The sequence below is a fragment of the Giraffa tippelskirchi genome, chromosome 12 (assembly GCF_054371585.1).
Source record: "Giraffa tippelskirchi isolate mGirTip1 chromosome 12, T2T-mGirTip1v1.2.pri, whole genome shotgun sequence".
Classification (NCBI taxonomy): domain Eukaryota; kingdom Metazoa; phylum Chordata; class Mammalia; order Artiodactyla; family Giraffidae; genus Giraffa; species Giraffa tippelskirchi.
In genome coordinates, this window is record NC_137286.1 from 9,033,084 (window position 1) to 9,053,172 (window position 20,089).

General features: G+C 51.8%; 1 protein-coding gene across 1 annotated transcript in view; it reads right to left on the reverse strand.

Moving 5' to 3' along the window:
• Positions 1–3,433: 3,433 nt before the first annotated feature.
• The window catches only part of C12H14orf132 (chromosome 12 C14orf132 homolog), a 54,693-nt gene continuing 38,037 nt past the window's right edge, over positions 3,434–20,089 (reverse strand). Inside the window, exon 3 of the mRNA XM_081547253.1 lies at positions 3,434–11,527. Within this exon, the coding sequence (XP_081403379.1) occupies positions 11,303–11,527 (225 nt within the window). The 3' untranslated portion in view covers positions 3,434–11,302. The remainder of the gene's footprint in view (positions 11,528–20,089) is intronic.

Consider the following 20,089-nt stretch of genomic DNA (forward strand, 5'->3'; position numbering starts at 1 on the left):
AGATCCCCTGGAGTAGGAAATGGCAACCCACTCCAGTATTCTTGCCTGGAAAATCCCATGCACAGAGGAGCCTGGCAGGCTACAGTCCATGGGGTCGCAAACAGTCGGACACAACTGAGCGACTACACTTTCTTTCCCAGCATCCTTGCTCCCTCCTTGTTCCAGACTCTGTGCTCCTCTCTCTGAGGACCAGACCTGCTTGGGTACAGCTGATGGCAGCCCACAGCCTACCATGACCCTCACCCTGACATTCGGGCCCCTTCAAGCTGGCTTGATCCCCAACACAGCCTTGACCTCCAGGCTCCAGCCTGAACTCTCACTCCCACCCTAGGATCCATGGACCCCTCTGCTATGGACGTGCTTCTCCAGATTTTATGCAAGGTTGAATTTTGCCTCCTCCAGGCAGCCTGCTGTGATTTACTTGGCTTTGTCTGCCCCCTTAGGAGCCCGTGAAGACTTACATTTGGAACCCCTTCTTTCCCTTGGCTCACTCACCTGTGGGGCAGTTGACAGGCTGTCGGCTGGGACAGAGGGCCGCCTGGGCCCTGGGCTCCCCTCCTCACGCAGGTTAATCTCAGCTCTGCAAGGTTCCAAGGTCATCAGGAGAGAAAGCTGTAAACCTTCCCGAGGCCCATGCCCAGGACTGGCCCAGTGTCCATAGTATCAACCCCTCTTGGTGGACACAGGTTACAAGGCCAGTCCATCGAGTCAGATGTTGGGGAGACAGGGCGCTCCCCCACCCTCAAATAGGGCAGCTGTGAAGTCATACTGGGAAAGGAGGTTGCATGCAGGCGTGGGAATGGTTTCTGGCCCTTTCTGCATCTCCCACAAGCAGTCAACATGAGTTTCCCTGAAGAGCAGCCTGGGGGAGAGGATTACACAGTGTGATGTGAAGCAAGTTATTGTGCCCCTTTATTCCCCTGGCTGCGGGGTTCAGAGCAGTGGTGGCCAGGCCAGGCCTGGCCTAGTGGGCAGGTAATCCTTGTCATCAAGCTCAGAAGGGCCCCACACTTGGTTTAATGCCCTGCGGTCGCCATCTTGATTCTTCATAACTCTGAACAAGAGCTCTGCATTTTCACTCTACAATGGGTTCTGCAAATGAGGTAACTGGACCTGAGGGTGGCAGGTGTTGGTTATCTGGCCAGCACTGAATGACCCTGCTCTGAGAGGGCTCTTCCTGCCAGACAGAGACTAGAAGAGCTGGAACCAGTCCAAGGCGATGGTTGAGGGAGGGGGACTCTGTGCAGCCCAAGGCTTCCTGATCATAAGAGCCTGACACTCAACCCATAAATCTTTTGACTGGTCTGCCCCCTCCTGTGACGGCCCCATGGGTAGCCCCTCCTATATTTTAGGATGTCTGGATGACCTCGATACAAGCTCAGTCACTCATGTCTGACTCTTGGCGACCCCATGGACTGTAGCCCGGCAGTCCATGGAAGGGACTCTGTCCGTGGAATTTTCCAGGCAAGAATACTGGAGTGGGTTGCCATTTCCTACTCCAAGAGATCTTTCTGACCTAGGGATTGAACCCGAGGCTCTTGCATCTCCTACATTAGCAGGCAGATTCTTTACCACTAGCGCCACCTGGGAAGCCCAGAAGCCACTGTAGCTGTCCCCAGCTGTGCACACCAGGGGACTCAGGATGGAAAAAAACCAGAATACTGACCCTAGATAGCTGAAGTTCACATCAAAGGAATGACTCAATGTGCCTAGACTCTTGCATCTTCCAGTCCATAGAAAAGTGCTGAATTTATTAACTTGAAATGCCTGGTTTTCTTTAATTAGCATTAATCTTTTGATGTTCGACTACCTGGTTTTCACGACAAAACTTCCTGTATATCCTGGCTCCCCCCTCACCTCTACAGAGCAATCTCCCGGGGTATCTTAGAGGCTTTCTTCCAGGCTTCAGTCCTCACTTTTGTCTGCTAAATAACACATAATTCTCAACTTTCAGGTTGTACATTTTTTCCAGTCGACAAGGTAACAACAGTACCTACTTTATACAACTGCTGTGGAGATCAAATGAGCTAATATACATGGGAAGAGCTCAGAACTGCACAGAATACCTAGTCAGTGCCACATGTTTGATGTTACCAGTGAATGAATGAATAAAGCTGTTATACAACTGCACATTCACTGTGCCAGGTAGTGCTGAAATTTCCTGGGCTGGTCCTTCAGATACCATTCATTTATTACTTGTATGTCTGTTTCGTGTTTACCATAAGTCTGGCACTGTGCTAGGTGCAGGGAATAAAAAATTGAGTAAGATAAATTTTGCTCACAGATGACTCAGAGTGGGAAAACTGAAAGCTAAGTGAATGTAGCTTCTGTGATTTGCTGCAGGTGATGTGATGGGGCGGAGGTGTGGGACAGGGGAAGAGGGACTCTGTTCTGCCTGGGGAAGTGGGGGGGCGGGGAGAAATGCTTCTGGGATGGGGGGGTCCGAGTAGCTCCAGTCCTTTATGTTTCATCACAGAACAAATTTGGCAAGAGGCAAAATGATACATAAGTGATTCATTAGAAAAGGACGTTTATGCTTTCCAGGTGGCACAGTGGTAAAGAATCTGCCTGCCAATGCAGGACATGTGCGAGACATGGATTTGATCCCTGGGTCAGGAAGATCCCCTGGAGTAGGAAATGGCAACCCACTCCAGCGCTCTTGCCTGGAAAATCCCATGAACAGAGGAGCGTGGCGGGCTACAGTCCATGGGGTCACAAAGAGTCAGACACGACTGAGCACACACACCCATGAGGTTTATAAGGGGGTGGGCAAGAGAGTGCGGCCCCGAGAACTTCGTGGGCTATGGTTTTATAATCAAAGGAAAAGTGGGGAGGGGGAGAAGACCATCTCCTCTCCCTCATTCTTGAGTAGACGTCACTCTTCCAGAGGTCACCCTCCATCATCAGTTCCTCCTCCATGTCAGACAGGGGAAGTTTCTTGTCTCTACAAGGTCAAACTGAGTCTGTCGTGGCACAGTGGAAATGAGCAAAAAGGCAGCGGACTGTGCTAAAATCCTCAGTCATATGGTTTCAGCGTCATGTCACCTTTTACTTACACTATTGTTTTTAGTTTCTGCAGAGAAGCCTGTCATAGGAATCATTAACTTACTGACCTCCTGGGCAAAATGTGGGTCTCAGGCCACCATCGTTTTACTGTTCTGGGGGGCATGCCTCCTGCTTCTGTTGCATGATGTCGTGGTTAAGCAAGCCTGCTTTCTTGAGTGGTTATTAGTTTATGGGGGTCTCCCATACTTTTTCCTTTACCTATGATCCCTTAGTGGGATTGACTATGTAATTACCTACTTTGTCCCTTTGCTCTGTCCCTACGAGAAGGAGCACCAGAAGGGAGACAACGTCGGTGACGAACCTCTCAAAAAGATGAGTCGACAGCATCCCTCAGACAAAGCACAGATTGGATTCAGACACAGAGGAATTAACTGTTTTCTTTTCTGTTTTTAATTATCATAATATAAAATGACAACAACAGCAACAGTGCCAATGGTCAAAGGGACACGATCCCACAGGGCCACATTTTTTACATCCATTAAGGTTATAGGTTTTGAATCAAAAGAGCATATTGAAACCGTACATTAAGAAATAGCCTTTTCACTGTAGTAAAAGCTAGTGATCCCATTGTGAAGCCTGGGGGCTTCAGTAGCAAAGAACTAAAAGAATAGTTAAAATACCTTTTCATTAAGTAAACTACTTACATGTACAAGTTGAATACGAAAGCATTAGTAAGACACAGAAATATTTCCGATTTTGTCGGCATGAAGAATTGGCATCTGGACGGTGGCTAGTTCCAAGAATAAGGTTTAAAACTTTAAATAGTAGAAAGTTTAAACAGTAGAAAGAGTGTCGGTATGGTTTCAGCTGGGGGAAACAGCGTGAGAAAAGGTCAGAAACAAGAGAGGGTGTAGATTTGTCCAAGTCTGTTAGCCAGCTCCCCCATCTCCACCCCTTCTAAGATTTTCCCCAAGAGGCACCTCTCATATACACTGACGAGGGATCGGGTGCCCCAGCGTCCCGAGACTCAGTTACTGGCTAAGTGGGGACACAGGACAAGCTCAGCCCTACTGCCACATCCACTTTGTACAGCGCTCCATCCAGGGTGACTCCCCATGAAAGCCCAAGACGATGGAAAGCGAGAGGACGAGGATTTTCGAACAAATTGCTAGATTCCAATTTGCTGCCTTCCAACTGGAATTTTCTTAACTTGAGGCAGCAACCCTGATCACTTCTATAGCTCAGAAGACTTTTGATTTATTCAGTGACTCACAATCGGGGAAAGAGGCGCTTTGGAAGATTCCCCCAGTTTGGGAACTAGAGACAGCATGGTCCGGCGCTGGGTTTCCCAACCTTAGCACTTGGGGGGATGGACACTTCCTTGTCCCGGGGGCTGGTCAGTGGCATCCCTGGCTTCCAGCTTCCACCCACTAGGTGCTATCAGAGCACACCCACCGTGTCAAGAAAATCAAAACTGTCTCCAGACATTGCCAACGGTCCCTTGGGAGATGAAACTGCTCCCAGATGAGAACCACAGTCCTAGTGGTTGAGAAGCTTCATAGATAGAAGCCCTGGACTCCAGACCCCACTCTCCTGCTCACCAAGGTGACCTGGCAATGCTACCAAGCCTCTGGGGGACTCAATTTCCTGGAGGAAAGTGTGAAAATTTGGAAGTCGCTTCCTGCCAACTTACAGAGCCCAGGTCAGAACCATTTGGATTGCTGGGACAATACTTTAAACTATGTTGATGTTTTTGTTCAGTTGCTCAGTTGTGTCTTGACTCTTTGCGACCCCACAGACAGTGGCACGCCAGTCTCCCCTGTCCTTCACTATCTCCTGGAATTTACTCATATTCCTTTCCATTGAGTCAGTGATGCTATCTAACTATCCCATCCTCTGCCTCTCTATAAGCTATGCACGCAGTGATTCTCTGGTTCATAATGACATTAGGGGAAAGAGAGCTGATGAAATTGACACTGAGGCCACTGGTGGCCGCTCAGCCACGTGGAGGGGGCTCGGTGGCGGGGAGCGCTCTGGATCCCCCCAGTAGTCACAAATTCCCTTTGGATGTGCCTTGTACTTCTGTCAGGACTCCTTCCCAAGGTGGCAGGGGTCTCAAACCTCCTCCTGGGAAGGCGGAAGTCAGCTCGCAAAAAAGCCCAGTAGTAGATGAAAGGCTTCATCAGACAGTTGGCTGGAGCGGTCTGGGCAGGCACGAGTGTGCACAGTGGTCAAAAAGCAGGTGCCCGCACATCCTTGGAACTGTGCAGCCCGACCAACCTCTCCAAGGGCTTTCTCTGCCTTTATTCTCTATCTTGACAAAAAATATATGACTTTTACCGTGACTCAGAACAAGCCATGCGGACTTATATTCCAAAATTTACATAGTCAGTTTTAGGTACTCTTGACCATTCACTCCATTGCAGTCCCAATAGCTGCTGTCTTCTCACTCTGGGAGGAATGTTCCTCCCTGTAGTCACTATGGTCCGCACTGCTTTGCCCCTGCCCACCTCCACCCTCCATCCAAAAACAGGGCAAGATAAGGCTCAAGATCTGATCTCAGAAGCGACTTGCTGGGGACACCCAGCCACCGCTGAATTCTGATTTCCTGGGTTTCTTAGAGGGGCTTCTTTTTCCACGTGGAGATTTTCGACTCCAGCCCTGTGCGCTCCCCGTGCTCCATCCCCTGGCTGTCCTCCACCCTCTCACTGCTGACCAAGACCAGAGCCCCGTGGAGCAGGTGAGGCAGGACGGGTGTACACAGGAGAGCCAGGCTCGCTGCGCTCTTGGGCCAGAGGCGCAGTTCCCAGGGCATCTCCATCAGGGGCAGCCCAGCGCATCCAGGACTTGCTCTGTGTGTGTGTGTGTGCGCGTGTGTGTGTTAGCGGCTGTCATGTCTGACTCTTCACCCCCATGGACCTTGGCACACCAAGCTCCTCTGTCCATGGGATTCTGCATATTTATTTTTGAGGGCAGACCCAGATACGGAATTCCCCAGTCAATGGGGGGTATGGCTGTTTCAGAGCTTCTAGTGCTCAGGGACAAAATTCTCAGAAGAGTGACTAATTCCCCAGCCCTGCTTTACTGCCCAGGAAGATGCCACATATTTGCACTCCAGAGATCAGAGCTTCTCCTTCCATTTGTAAAGGCTTTTGCTCCTGAGACTTGGTGGTGGTGAGGGGGCGGTGGGGTGTTGGGGAGGTGGGTTGCTCAAGGGGAGGGCTTGGCTCTGGATACAGTCCAGAAGATCAATGTCCAGGCCATCCAGACCCTTCCAGACATGTTTACAGGCTGATATGCCTTAAGTGTCAGAGTTGGCTTTGGCAGCTATTGCTATTGTTTAGACTGTAGCCCACCAGGCTCCTCTGCCTATGAGGTTTCTCAGGCAAGAAGACTGGAGTGGGATGCCATTTCCTTCTCCAGGGGATCTTCCTGACCCAGGGATCAAACCCAGGACTCCCGCATTGCAGTCAGACTCTACCAGCTGAGCCATGATGGAAGCCCCAGAAGACAAAGGGGTGAAGGGGGCCAGGTGACAGCTGGCTAATACGATGGATGCCCTTCCTAAGGCTCGGGCAGGCAGTCTGGGGTCCCTCAATGATCCTGGGTGAATGCACAACACACTCAGCCTGGCACCCATCCAGGGGCCTGTCAGCTCTCCATTAACTTACAGCCTGGCCCCAGCTGACCTCCCTAAAGTCCTGATTAAACACTCTCTAAGGCCTCTTGCTGCTGCGAGGTTCTCAGACTGACAAATACCTGCACATTGCCGTCTGCCCCTTTCTAGGATTTACGTGGAAATCCACGCTCTGGGACCAGCCAAGCTCAGCCTCAGAGGCCCGTCCGAGTTTGCTCCATTCCAGAGGGCTTGTCACAGGGGGTGTGGACGCAGGGAGACGCGAGGTAAACAGCGAGCCTACAGTCTGAATCACAGCTGCTCGGCCACAAGGCCTGGCCTCAGCTTCCTCTACAAAAAAAATGACGCTAATCCCCGTGCACCTCTCTGCACCCTCACTCCTGCCGAGGGGTGGTTTGAGAAGTAAATGAGATATGGCTCACGGCACAAGGAAGGTGCGTAGGCTGACAGCAGGAAGAATAATCATGGTTAATGGTGTCACTACTAATAAGGAGAGAAGGTCAGTTTCTTGCAGGAGCAGAGGACCATTTGTCTGGAAGGAGTCGGGCAGCAGTGCAGACAGTGGCCGAGTCTCTCCAGTCTCCAAGGACAGCTTCCAAGGGATGCTAGTGGGCTGGCGGGCAGCCAGGCCTTCCATTTAGAACAAGCTGGAAAGTGGCCTATTGTCTCTCGATCCCAGCGGTACTAGCCAGTTCTCCCCTTGGATCCCGGGGGACTCCCTCAAGGAGATACAAGCTTCTTTCTCTGGGGGGTAGATGGGCAGATGGGGCCAAGGGAGCCTCATTTGCCTCTTGATCTTGGACTCAGGGAAAGGGCAGCGATGACAGAGCAGGAGCCCGAAGAGCGATCGTCTTCCCCGGGGGCCTACGAATCCCCTGGGGACACGCCCGGCTCCAGTGTCCTCTGGCCTGGCCGCTCCTCCAAAGCTCCAAGGACCCCGACTCCTGCCCTCCCAAAGCAAATGTTGCTGCACAAACGCAAACACACACAGGTGTGGGATGTGGGACACCCGTGGCTTGCAGAGGGGAAATGGAGGGGTATAGGGAGGGTCAAGTACAGAGAACATTCCAGAACGTGTAGAATGCCTTCTCCGAGGAGCACCCACTAAAGAGGCAAGTCCCCCCTTCCTTAGCACGGGCCTGTCAAGCCAGGGTGGGCTCAGGGGCCAGCCTCACCAGGGAGAAGCCAGAACGGGAGCCCCAGGCTGGGGTCCAAGGGAGGAGCATCCGTCCCCCTTGCTCAGGAGAGTCTTGGCGCTCAGCGGAAGGCCTGAGCCTGGGGTTGGGGCCCAACCTGCAGCGCTGACCGTCCCAGAATTGTCCTTATCGATTCCGGCTGTGTGAGCCCCTCCTCATGTGGGCCCCCCCCACCTTGGGGCTCTGAGTCAGGGCCCTTCTGCATGTGTCCTGAGAATGCTGGTCTCTGGGCACTTCTCTGGCCAAGGAAAGAGACTTGAGTTCAACTTACTGAGGCAGGCAGGCAACAGGGACCCCCTCTCCAAGAAGGCTGAGCATGCCCCAGCCCAGGATCGTCTGTCCCTCAGACCCTTCCACCTGCAGAGCTAGCCAGGCCACACCACGATGTGGGACATCGGGAAATGGCCTCTAGAGACTCAGGGTCTGGTTTAAAGGTGCCCAGAGATGCCCTGCAGCCACTAAAGGCAGCATGGCGTTCCAGAAAGAGCCTGGCTTTGGGACCAGATAGTTCAGGTTCATCCTGATCGTCACTTTGCTGCTGTGGCCTCAGGCAAGTTATTCCACTCCTCTGAGCTTCCGGTCCCTTATCTGTGCATCGGAGCAATGATGCTCTATAGTAATGCCTGCATGCTCAGTCACTTCAGTCGTGTCTGACTCTTCGCAACCCCGGGGACTGGAGCCCGCCAGGCTCCTCTGTCCATGGAATTCTCCAGGCAAGAATACTGGAGTGGGTTGCCATGCCTTCTTGCAGGGGGTCTTCCTGACCCAGGAATTGAACCCGCATCTCTTAGGTCTCCTGCACTGGCAGGTGGGTTCTTTACCATTAGTGCCGCCAAGGGTAATGATGAAGATTAAATCTGTGCCTGTTAACAGGGCACAAGGGTTGGACAGACTCAAGCAATATGGCCTTTTCTTAACATCCAAGACAGATCCCCTTCTGTGGCCAGAGGGAGAAGACAGCGAGCTCTGCCTGGAAATCTAACAGGCACATCGATCCCCGATGTTATCTGAGTGAAGTTGGAAAAAAATTAACAAAATCACAGCAGATGGAAATGGGCTGACCCTGGATAAGACACCGTGATCCATATGCATGCAAAATTTGGACAAGAAGGTCCCTGAAACTCCTGATCATCTCTAGCCCTGACATTAAGAAGAGAGAGAGACTTGAAAGTTGAATTTAACTAACATTCACGTTAGGGGAAAGAAGACCTCCACAAGGGAGACTCCTGTGCCCAGAAACGCCTAATGAACATGGGGCCCCCCAGGGCTGCCCTGGAAGGTTGGAGGCCTCCTTAGAACTAAAAGTCAACCTTTTCTCTCTTCCCCTCTCTGCCCTGTGTTACCAAACATAGAACCTTCTCACCCAGGGCTGAACCACAGGCCATTTGACAACAGGGAGCTGCTACCTGCCTGGGACAGGGCTGTAGGCTTCCAGGGGATGTGAGGTCAGAAGGCAAAGAATGGGGGTGTTTGGACGGGAGTGAGCCCCATGAAGATAGCTTGTCTCCCCAACCCTGGCTCTGGACCTCACTCCTTGGGTTTGCTCATAAAGACCCATGTCTATCTAAGGAAGACCTTGCTCACGGGGCAGGGCCCGGGTCTTGAGAGAGAAGGTTACTGGAGAAGCAGCTGAGATGCTGTGGCCACCACCCAGCCCTGCCTCTGAGCTGGTCCTGCCTGCAGACGGCAAGGCCAGCTCCACTCAGTGGTTCCAGAAAGAGTCCAGGCAGGGGTGCCACACCCCTTCTCCCGATCCACAAAGGCCATGCTAACGCACAGCACGCGTGACCGCCACTTGAGCTGAAGGTTACGTGAAGGTCAAAGCCCTCTGGAGGTCAGGCTGGTAACCCCATTAACACAGCAGCCCGGGGCCAGCCTCCCAGAGAAGGGTGGCTGCCTCCAGACATTTAAGATGTCCCTTTATCTGTCATCAAGAACATTCCTTTTCTCCTGAGACCACAGCGACAAATTCAGCCTTCTTTTTTTACAATTGTCCCCAAATATGCACGAGGGCTTCTTTACCAGTCTTTGAAGTTTCTCAGCCACAGAGAGGGAGTTTATGGCATTTGTTTCCTTTTGTACAACTGCAGGCAGGAAGCAAGGAAAAAGCCACTCTGGGCTCATGGGCAAGCCAGCCTGTGTCCTAGCTCCTCCTACTCTTGGGGGGACAGGGAGGGCTGTCTTGGGGAGGGGGGTGCTTTGCCATGAACTTTCCTAAGAACGGGAGAAAAGCGAGTCCTTTGCGGTGTGAGTCTCCCCCGGCATGTGGGTGCAGCCAAAGGCCAATGGCTCTGCAGTCTTGAGAGGGCTCCCAGGTTTGCCAAGACTCCCCAGCCACTGATTTTTAAGCCTATCAGGAAACTGACTCAGGCAGACCACAATTACACCTGCAAGAGTGCACGGTAGCCTAGTGGAGTTTAAAGTGTGGGTGTCTTACCGCCCTGCCACCCTGCACACAGCTGCAGAATCATCTGGATAGTCCCTCCCCACCCAGGGCAGCTGAGAAGGCAGGAGTGTGCTCAAGAAAGGGCTGAGGTGGGGCAGAGACAGCCTTGAATCACAGTCAGGAAATGTCCCTCTTGCTCTGACTCCTGCCCTTCCATACTCTGGGACCACAGGCAAGTCACATCCCTCTCTCTCCCACCCACCAATTCACGAGATGCACAGACCCCATCTCTAGAGTTCCGTGACTTCTCAGAGAAGAAAGAGCATCTGGAGCGGGTAGCCAGCATCCACCTGGCAGGTCTAATTTTTAAAGGCGCCTTCTCTTCTGTTTACAAAGACGAGCAAGTCCATCTGGCAGATAAAAATCACCACCACTACCACCCCTGAGATCCATGTCACCAGGAATTCCCCCCATCCTTGGGTTTCATAAGGGGCCAGGTGTCTGGCATCAAAGACGCCATTTCCAGGTCAAAGGAGGAATGTTCTATGATGCTTCCAGGGACCACTGCCAATATTCCGAGGGGCCGAGTGGGAAATCAGATTGGGGTGGAAACACTCGGATCCTGAGGGCCGCCCTTGCCCCAGCACCCCACACCCCAGGTGTGATATTAATACCTCTGGGTGAAAACAAGACATGTAAGTGATGATTTAGTGCCAGCAAGGGATCACCCAATCATGTCTGTATTTTAAACCAAACTTGGCTGCTCCCTCCGTTCTCATGTTCTTGGAATGCAGTTTCAAGAATTTTCCAACCTGATCCTCGAAGGTTTTGCCTTGTCATGCCTCCAGGGGCCCGATGCCCAGGCTTCCACATTTTTCTGGATCAGCAGAACCACAGCAGGGGGTTTTTGAAATCAGGGCGGCTTGGGGGAAATTCCGGATGCATGGTTGCTCCGCCTGAGAGGCTGTGCTCCCGGTCAGAACTCCTGGTTCTGGAACATGGGTGCAGTCAAAGGCCAGCGGGGACAGCGCCCGCGGGGAGCCCAGCACAGGCGGGCCGCCCCGGAGCTCCCGAGGCTCAGAAGGTGAAGGCGTACACCACTCCCACCACCACGATGTTCCCCAGCGTCGCTATGATGGCGATCCAGAGCAGGACCGCGTCGTTGGAGGACCTGGGCGGCTCCTCCAGCTGACCTTGGCCGTTGGAGGCCGCGTGCACGTTGGTGGAGGAGTTAAAGAGGGAGTACTCGGTGCTGAAGTCCTCGTTGGGCGAGTCCATGAAGGCGCCTCCCATCATGGGGAGCTGGGAAGAAGGAGAGAGAGAGAATTAACCAGGGCCGAGGGCTGAAGGCTGCCCGCAGAGGGGAGGGTGGCTGGTCGGGCAGCCCCGCGTGAAGATACAGCGCTAAACTGGCCTTTGCGTCTGGCTTTTTAAAAAAATGACAGTGCATCTTTTCATCTAGAAAAATGAGCACTCACAGCAACCTTCTGAGGCAGATGTTCATGGCAACCTTGCACGTGAAAATATTAAGGTTCCCAGCTGTTCAGCAGACAATCCCGTAGCTAGTTGGCAACCCACTGGGACGTACAGACCCTCCCTCTCTAAACACCAGGCCCGCCGTGACAGCACACATCCTCACATGTCTTTATTCCTCTTCTAACTCTAAAAGTAATATGGGCTCAGCACAGAACATTAAGAACATACAAAAGAAGAGAAAAAAAGAGACTCTCAATTTCACCACTTTGGGATAATCACTTAATATTGTGAAATCTTCCTTTCCAATCTTTTGCATGTGGGCATGAGAGAGAAAACCTTTAAACATGTCATTTTATACTCCTGTATTAAAAAGCCTATCAAAATGCCATTTCACAGTTGTATAATATTCTATCCTAGATACAAGCCATAATTTTATCATTTCCCCAGAACTGGAGATTAAGGAATTTGGATGTTTTCCTATTATAAATATGACAAACCTAGATAGTGTGTTAAAAAGCAAAGACATCACTTTGCTGACAAAGGTCGGGAGAGTCAAGGCTATGATCTTTCCAGTAGTCATACGGATGTGAGAGTTGGACAATAAGGAAGGCAGAACGCCGAAGAAGTGATGCTTTTGAACTGTGGTGCTGAGAAGACTCTTGAGAGTCCATTGGAAAGCAAGGAGATCTAACCAGTCAGTCTTAAAGGAAATCAACCCTGAATAGTGGAAGGACTGATACTGAAGCTGAAGCTCCAATACTTTGGCCACCGGATGTGAACAGCTGATCATTGGAAAAGACCCTGATGCTGGGAAAGGCTGAAGGCAGGAGGAGAAGAGGGTGACAGAGGGTGAGACGGTTGGAAGGCATCACTGATTCAATGGACATGAACGTGGGCAAACTTCGGGAAGTGGTGAAGGACACGGAGGCCTGGCATGATGCAGTCCATGGGGTCACGAAGAGTTGGGCATGACTTGGCGACTGAACAACAACGACAACCATCCTTGTGCATACACTTGTCCATCCGTACACGCTTGCATGTGCGTATGTATTTTTTGGAGCAGACCCAGATACAGAATTTCCCAGTCAATGGGTATGACTGTTTCAGAGTTTCTACTGCTCAGGGAGAAAATTCTCAGAAGAGTGACTAATTCCCCCGCCCTGCTTTACTGCACAGGAAGATGCCACATGTTTGCACTCCAGGGATCAGAGCTTCTCCTTCCATCTGTAAAGGCTTTTGCTCCTGAGACTTGGCAATGGGCAGGTTGGGGGGGAGGCCGCAGGGGGAGTGTTGGGGAAGTGAGTTGCACAAAGGGAGGGCTTGGCCCTGGATACAGTCCAGAAGATCAATATCCAGGCCGTCCAGACCCTTCCAGACATATTTACAGGCTGATATGCCTTAAGTGTCAGAGTTGGCTTTGGCAGCTATTGCTATTGTTTAGACTGTAGCCCACCAGGCTCCTCTGTCCATGAGATTTCTCAGGCAAGAAGACTGGAGTGGGATGCCATTTCCTTCTCCAGGGGATATTCCTGACCCAGGGATCGAACCTGAGTCAGCTCCATTGGCAGGTGGGTTCTATACCACTGAGCCACCAGGGAAACCCCTTGGCAACTTTTAGGCCCATAATAAACTTTTTTTAATGGCACATGAATGAATGAGCACTACACAGTTAAGCCTTCCTTGGATAACATTTACTGAGCTACTACTACTGCCCATGCAGAAACCCAGCTATGGTCAGGCAATGTGCTGGAGATCTTAAAAAACTTTCATTTAATCATTCAGTTCTCCAGCTGCAGGGTACTATGGCACCCCCATTTCACAGATGGGTAAGTAAAGGTCAAGACCACTGCACTCATCTGTGCTGGGGTCAAGTCTGAGAGCAGTGTGTCTGACTATGGGGCCAGGGTGCTTCCCCTTATCTCCACAGCCTTCCCCATTCCTGGATCAGACTCAGTACTGTGTCCCGGCACAGTCACTGCCCCCTGGGACCACGCTCCAGCGGGGACGTGTGTACTGCCCGGGGGACAACGGGAGCAGAGCAGGGACCGCCTCACTCAGCCGCTCGTCTGACTTGTACCAAGGGCTATTAATTAGGGGCCACAGTTCTAGACTCTGCAGTGGTGAGCCAGATGGGGGAGGCCCCTGCTTCTGGGGGTCCACGCTCCAGCTGGGGATGAGAGCAGGAAAGGAGAAGGAGCAAAAAAGAGGGGCAGGAGGGAGGGAAGGAATAAAAAAGAAAGAGTATCTGAGGGGAACCTGAACCATTAGCGAATTCACACAGAGAGGCTGCTTGCAGGCAGTTCCGTGTGCGGCCTGCTCTGAATCCCAGTGGCCTCCTTTTAAAGGATGCCCATGACTGGGGCAACAGGTGCTTTTGAGCACCTGCGTGGGCTGAGAAGAGCAGCCTTTCAGCGGCTCGTGCTCAGAGGAGCTCGGCATTTCATCCCACAGCTCAGTCCTTTATTTAGGTGGGGACTGGACAGTTGTCAATCTGGGAGCTGTAGTGACAAACAGAGGCCACCAGGGGGCGACCAGGACAGGCCTCCTGCTGATCCTTGGTGAGGGTTGCAGGTCACAGGGGTGAGTTCCCTTTGCGAGAATTCATCTGGGGCTGCATTTATATATGGGGCCTCCTTTCTTAGACCTTGCAGTTCTATTTCTAGAACTTTATCCTAGGGAAACAATTATACCAGAGATACACAAAGATGTTGTCTAAATATTACACAAAATGTTCAGTGGAGGGAATTAAATAAATTCTGGTGTATCTATCCAGCAGATTACACAGTCTTAATGATACAGGCCTATACACAAGTCAAGTAAAATACAGATACTACAAACATCATAAATGGTATTAACAGTATTATATTTTTGTAAAAATATTTATACATGTATGTGTGTGTGTGTGTATTAGTTGCTCGGTCATGTCCGACTTTTTGCAACACCATGGACTGTAGCCCACCAGGGTCCTCTGTCCATGGGGATTCTCTAGGCAAGGATGCCGGAGTGGGTTGCCATTCCCTTCTCCAGGGGATGTTCCCGACCCAGGGATCGAACCCAGGTCTCCCATATTACAGGCAGATTCTCTACCATATGAGCCACCAGGGAAGCCCTATACGTGTACACGTGCATCAAAAAAATCTGGAAAGACACTAGATGCGAACTGGTTAACCGAACAGTGGGATTAACTGACATGATCTTTCTACTTATACGTATATTTCTTTCTGGGCTTCCCTGGTGACTCGTATATTTCTTTCTGGGCTTCCCGCCTGCCAATGCAGGAGACGTGGTTCCATCCCTGGGTCGGGAAGATCCCCTGGAGAAGGAAATGGCAACCCACTCCAGTATTCTTGTCTGGGAAATTCCATGGACAGAGGAGCCTGGTGGGCTACAATCCATGGGGTTGAAAAGAGTCAGACACGACATAGCGATTAAACATTAACCTCTTTACATGTGTCTATTATAACAGTGTATTAAATTAACATACTTAGTATATTTTAATAGACAGGATGACAAACACAAATGAGAATAATAATTAACGTATCTTCTATTAAAAATACAATAAAAAGTTTAAATAAAAGAGCTGTGACCTTGTTTTGCCCCTCAGCTGGTGATATAGATGAGACGGGTTACAGATGAATCACACACATCCATCCTAGGGGGTCAGCAGAGGCAGTGATTGACTGTCCTGCAGGGAGGGGCCCAGGCTTTCCCATGAACCTACTCACCCTTCAGATCTTAGCCAATGAGCCTTCTATCCTGTGTACTCCCAAGACCACAACCACTCCTTGGGGCTCCTGTCCCAAGATGCAGTTCTTATCTGCATCCCCCAATGGTCTGGAAGCTTTGAGGGGAGAGCAGACAAGTTACTTCTCATCGAGGAATTCCCAGAGCCTTGCCCAGGGCCTAGGCACAGTGGTGCCTGATAAATCCTGCTGACTGACCGATGAGTAACAACCACCCTCAACCTGGACCAACAATGCTGCTGGCCTATTCTCCCCCTCCAGCATCTCCCCACTGATCCCACCCCGACCTGGGGGAGTACCCTCTCCTCCAGCAGCCCTGACAGGGCTTCTCTAGGGCCTTCATCCGACCCGCCCACAGCACAGAATCACTCAGGTGAGGCCGCAGACACTATTAGCTGGTGGCCTCTTAGAAGGTGGGGCTCAGGCCAGGCCAGAAGCTGTATTTCTCCCTCCCGAGCAAGCCTGGACTTCGAGGTTGGTTCAGCCCCCTTCCCTGACACCTCTGCTGCACGCCCCTCCCCGGAATTAATCACACACCCATTGTCCTCTGCCCAGAGACCATCTCCGCTTCTCCTCCCTCCCCCAGGGCCCTGGGTTCTTAGACAGACCACTCCCTGCCCCCTGACTCCACTTCTGTTGAGATCTCTGGACGTTAGCCTGTTCCCCCGTCTCCTCTCTTCAGGGCATACGGAGGTTCAGTGGGTATTTTCATCCAAATCATTGGGGGAAAAGGCGGGGCACTGGGCAGAACCTTTGGTGGGGGGAGGAGCCAGCAGCCCCCCAGGCTGACAGCCCTGCCACCTGCCTGCAAAGGGGCTGTTAACTTACTCGGTACAGAGGCCTCACCTGTGCCCCTGTCCAGTTCGGTGGGTAGTTAATGCCGTTTCAGTTTCCTATTGCCACAAACTCAGTGGCTTACAATGACACACATCTGACTTCCCTGGTTCTCTAGTGGTTAAGATTCCAGGCTACCCCTGCAGAGGGCACGGGTTCAATCCCAGCCCGCCCACCCTGGTCAGGGAAGTTCCCCTGGGCACTCAGTGTGGCAAAAATAAAAAAATTAAAATGACACACATTTATTATCTTACAGTTCTGGAGGTCAGAAGTCTGACCGCACTCATTATACTGGGCTCCCTCAGACCATCTCCCATCTCAAGACCCTTAACCTTCCTCACGCCCACAAGGTCTCTGGCCACGAACGGTGACCGCCACAGGCCTGGCTAACTGAGGTGGATCTCCCACCACACAGGGGACTCTTGAAGGCAAGGCCACTAATCCCAGGCTCCCTCACCCTCATTCGTAATACAGAAAAGGAGACAAGGACAACTGTGTGGAATTACCGAACTTGAAATCAGATTTCCTACACCTGATCCCAGAGCTCCCGGGCGATGGGACAGCTCGTTCTCCACGGGGAGCCCCTCTCTGCCCTGCACCTCAGGGACAGACAGCTCAGCATCGCAGGAGGTCACAGCTGGTGTCTGATTCTGCTGCCTCAGGGTGCAAGGGAGGGGGTGGGCTCTGGTGTCAGAAAGACTGGGGGGTGAACCCTGCTTCGTTACAGAGAGTACAGCTGAGCGAATCATCTACCCAACTCGCCCCCATTTCCTTCCCTGTAAGTGATGGAGATAATACGGTGGAACCGCTGCATTCTCCCAAGGAGGGAATCCGGTCATCTAAGATACATAGAATGTGGCGCCGGTCACTCAGTCATTCCGAATCTTCTTTTCTTCTCCGGTTTGTGCAGTAATTCAAGACCGAGAGTATGACGTGTATCTCTTATCCAGCTGCTTCAGCTAAAGGGAGGGGGTCGAGAACCTGGCCTTTCCGGGTGTGCGTTTTTGCGCGATCAGCTAATCAGATGCTCCTTTTGTGACTGTACAGACCACCCTCCACGCCCCCACAGGTTCTGTCGAGACCGCCTGCCAAGAGAGGCTCTGAGTCCGGCCAGCACTGTAGCTCAATCCATCTCCTCAGGTTTGTTGGTTTGGATGGTTTTTTCCCCTTTGTGAAACAGAGTCTACTTCAAAGTGCCAGGTAAGACATGAAAATAACTATAGGCAGCAAAATCCCAAGAACAGAAAACCAAAACAGGTGGGCCTCAATTCCACCGTCTGGGAGCTGGGAAGATCTGACCAGAAACTGACTCACGGTGAGGAGGAGGGAACGGTGGCTGACGTCACTTCAAAGTCAGGGGCCCCAGAAGCCTCTGGAAGGTCTTTCTGAAAGCCCCTCCCGCCGGCCAGGTCTGATTTTAAGCCGCTTTCGGAACTGACCTCTGGATGCCACACCTTTGTGGAGATGAGTAACTGGGCCTTCTCACACCCGTGGGCAGGTGCCGTCACTGGACCCCTGAGGAGCGGATGAGTGGCCTGGATGAGGTCACGGCTCAGCTCTGGGGGTGATGATTCCTAACTTCAAACACCAGGAGGTCCATCTTGCAGAAAAGAGCATGAGGAGAAAGAACAAGAGAAGAAGTCTTCTCTTGCTCAGTTGTTTAGATGCTAAGTCGTGTTCAGCCCTCTTGCGACCCCATGGACTGGAGCCTACCAAACTCCTCTGTCCATGGGATTTCCCAGGCAAGAATACTGAAGCGGCTTGCCATTTCCTTCTTCAGGGGATCTTCCCAACCCAGGGATTGAACCCGCGTCTCCTGCTTGGCAGGTGGGTTCTTTACTACTGAGCCACCCGGGAAGCCCCTGGCTCAGTTAGATGCGAAGAATCAGAAGGACACTGCATGGGGTGAGGATTGGGGTGGGAGCAGGGGACTCATTTCCTCATCACATCAGAGATGATCTTGTCAAGATGAGAAAAAGTCTTGTTGGCTTATTGACACGGGGACACCAGAACAGTGTGTTCAAGGTCAGTGTTACCCACACAGACTTCCTGACCGTAACTGCCAGGAAGGTGGGGCCCTTCCCTCTTTCCCACAATATCTTGGAGCCTAGAGCAGAGCAGACACTCCAAACTGTAATACTTGGTGCATGAATGAATTCGAGGGCCATCGGCCGAGAATCCTACAGGCATGCTGAGATTGGGGCCTGGAGCCAACATTTCCTTTTTTGTGGGCTCAAGGCCCATTTCTTCATCTGAGGTTCAGATTTTTCATTTAAAACTGGGGAAGGGCTTCTCTGGTGGTCCCGTCGTTAAGAATCTGCCTACAGTGCAGGGAACACGGGTTTGATCCCTGGTCCGAGAAGATTCCACATGCTTCGGAGCAACTAAGCCCATGTACCACAACTACTAAACCTGTGTTCTAGAGCCGGAGAGTCACAACTACTGAAGCCCGCGTGCCCTAGCGCCTGGCTCCTCAGCAAGAGAAGCCACCACAGTAAGAAGCCACAGCTAAAGAAAGCCGGCACCAGCAGCGAAGACCCAGCACAGCCAAAAATTAATGAATTAATTAAAAAAAATTAAAACGGGGGCAAAAAATGCAGACAGCCTCACAGAAGAAAGGAGATGCTGGGAGGGCCTTATACTATGTGAAAAATACTTTTTGGGAGGAAAAAGCGAGTCTCAAGATAAACTTAGTTATCACCCCTGAAATTAAAAACATGCCTTAAAAATAATCCTATATGTTACGCATGGATCCACACATAGGCAAATGTACCAACAAGGATGGTAAATATATCAGCCAGATTTACAACAGCAGCAGCAGCTGTAATTTATCTGACAAAGGAGGAGATGGGGGGAAAGAGAGTGATTCTGTTTGCAATATGTTATTCTAAGAAATGAAGGATGAGGAAGCATGATTAAATATTAAAAGGGATCTGTTCTGGTTGGTGGGCATATGGATATTGGTCGCCTTCTGGTGTCTTAAACTTCATTACATCAGTTCAATGCTTCGAACACTGGAGAGCACCACACACGAGATGGTGAGGAGCAGACACCCTCGGAAGTCAGGATGGTGCCTCCGCCGTGGGGTACCCGTCCTTCAGTGCTGGGGTCACCATGGGGCAAGTGCCCCCCAGGGTCCACGCAGCGCCCACCCCACCCCCTACAGCAGTGCTGCTTCGGGGAGGCAAGGCCTCCAGGTCCCATCTGTTTCCGCCGACAAGTCAGAAGTGATATAAATCTCCCCTAAGCTAGGCTCCTCCCGGGGAAGGAACAGGAGATGCTTTCAAAAGAAAATCTTCAAAGCGCGGTCACCAGAGCCCAGCCAGACACTCCTGAATAAGGAGCACCCTGCATAGGAGGGGACATGTGTTGGTGGTGGCTCATGAGGGGAGCTTGCTGGCCATACCCTGGGCTCCACCGGACTCTGCCCCCTCAAAGGCCCCCCTCAGGGCCCTGGCACTGCAGGGTCCCGGCCCAGGCACACGTAGATTCAACTAGACTCTGGAGGATGGGGCCCCAGTGTTCACCGCAGCCACGCCCCCCTGGAGCCGGTCCACGCCATGCTTGGCCACACGTGCCACACGGTGACCCCAACACTGGGGATGTAAAAGTTAAATCTGTACTAGACTCAAAACATTCCCGGTAGCTCAGAGGGTAAAGAATCTGCCTGCAATGCAGGAGAGCAGGGTTCGATCGCTGGGTCAGGAATATCCCCTGGAGAAGGAATTGGCAACCCACTCCAGTACGCTTGCCAGGAGAATCCCATGGACAGAGGAGCCTGGCAGGCTACAGTCGATGGGGTCGCAAAGAG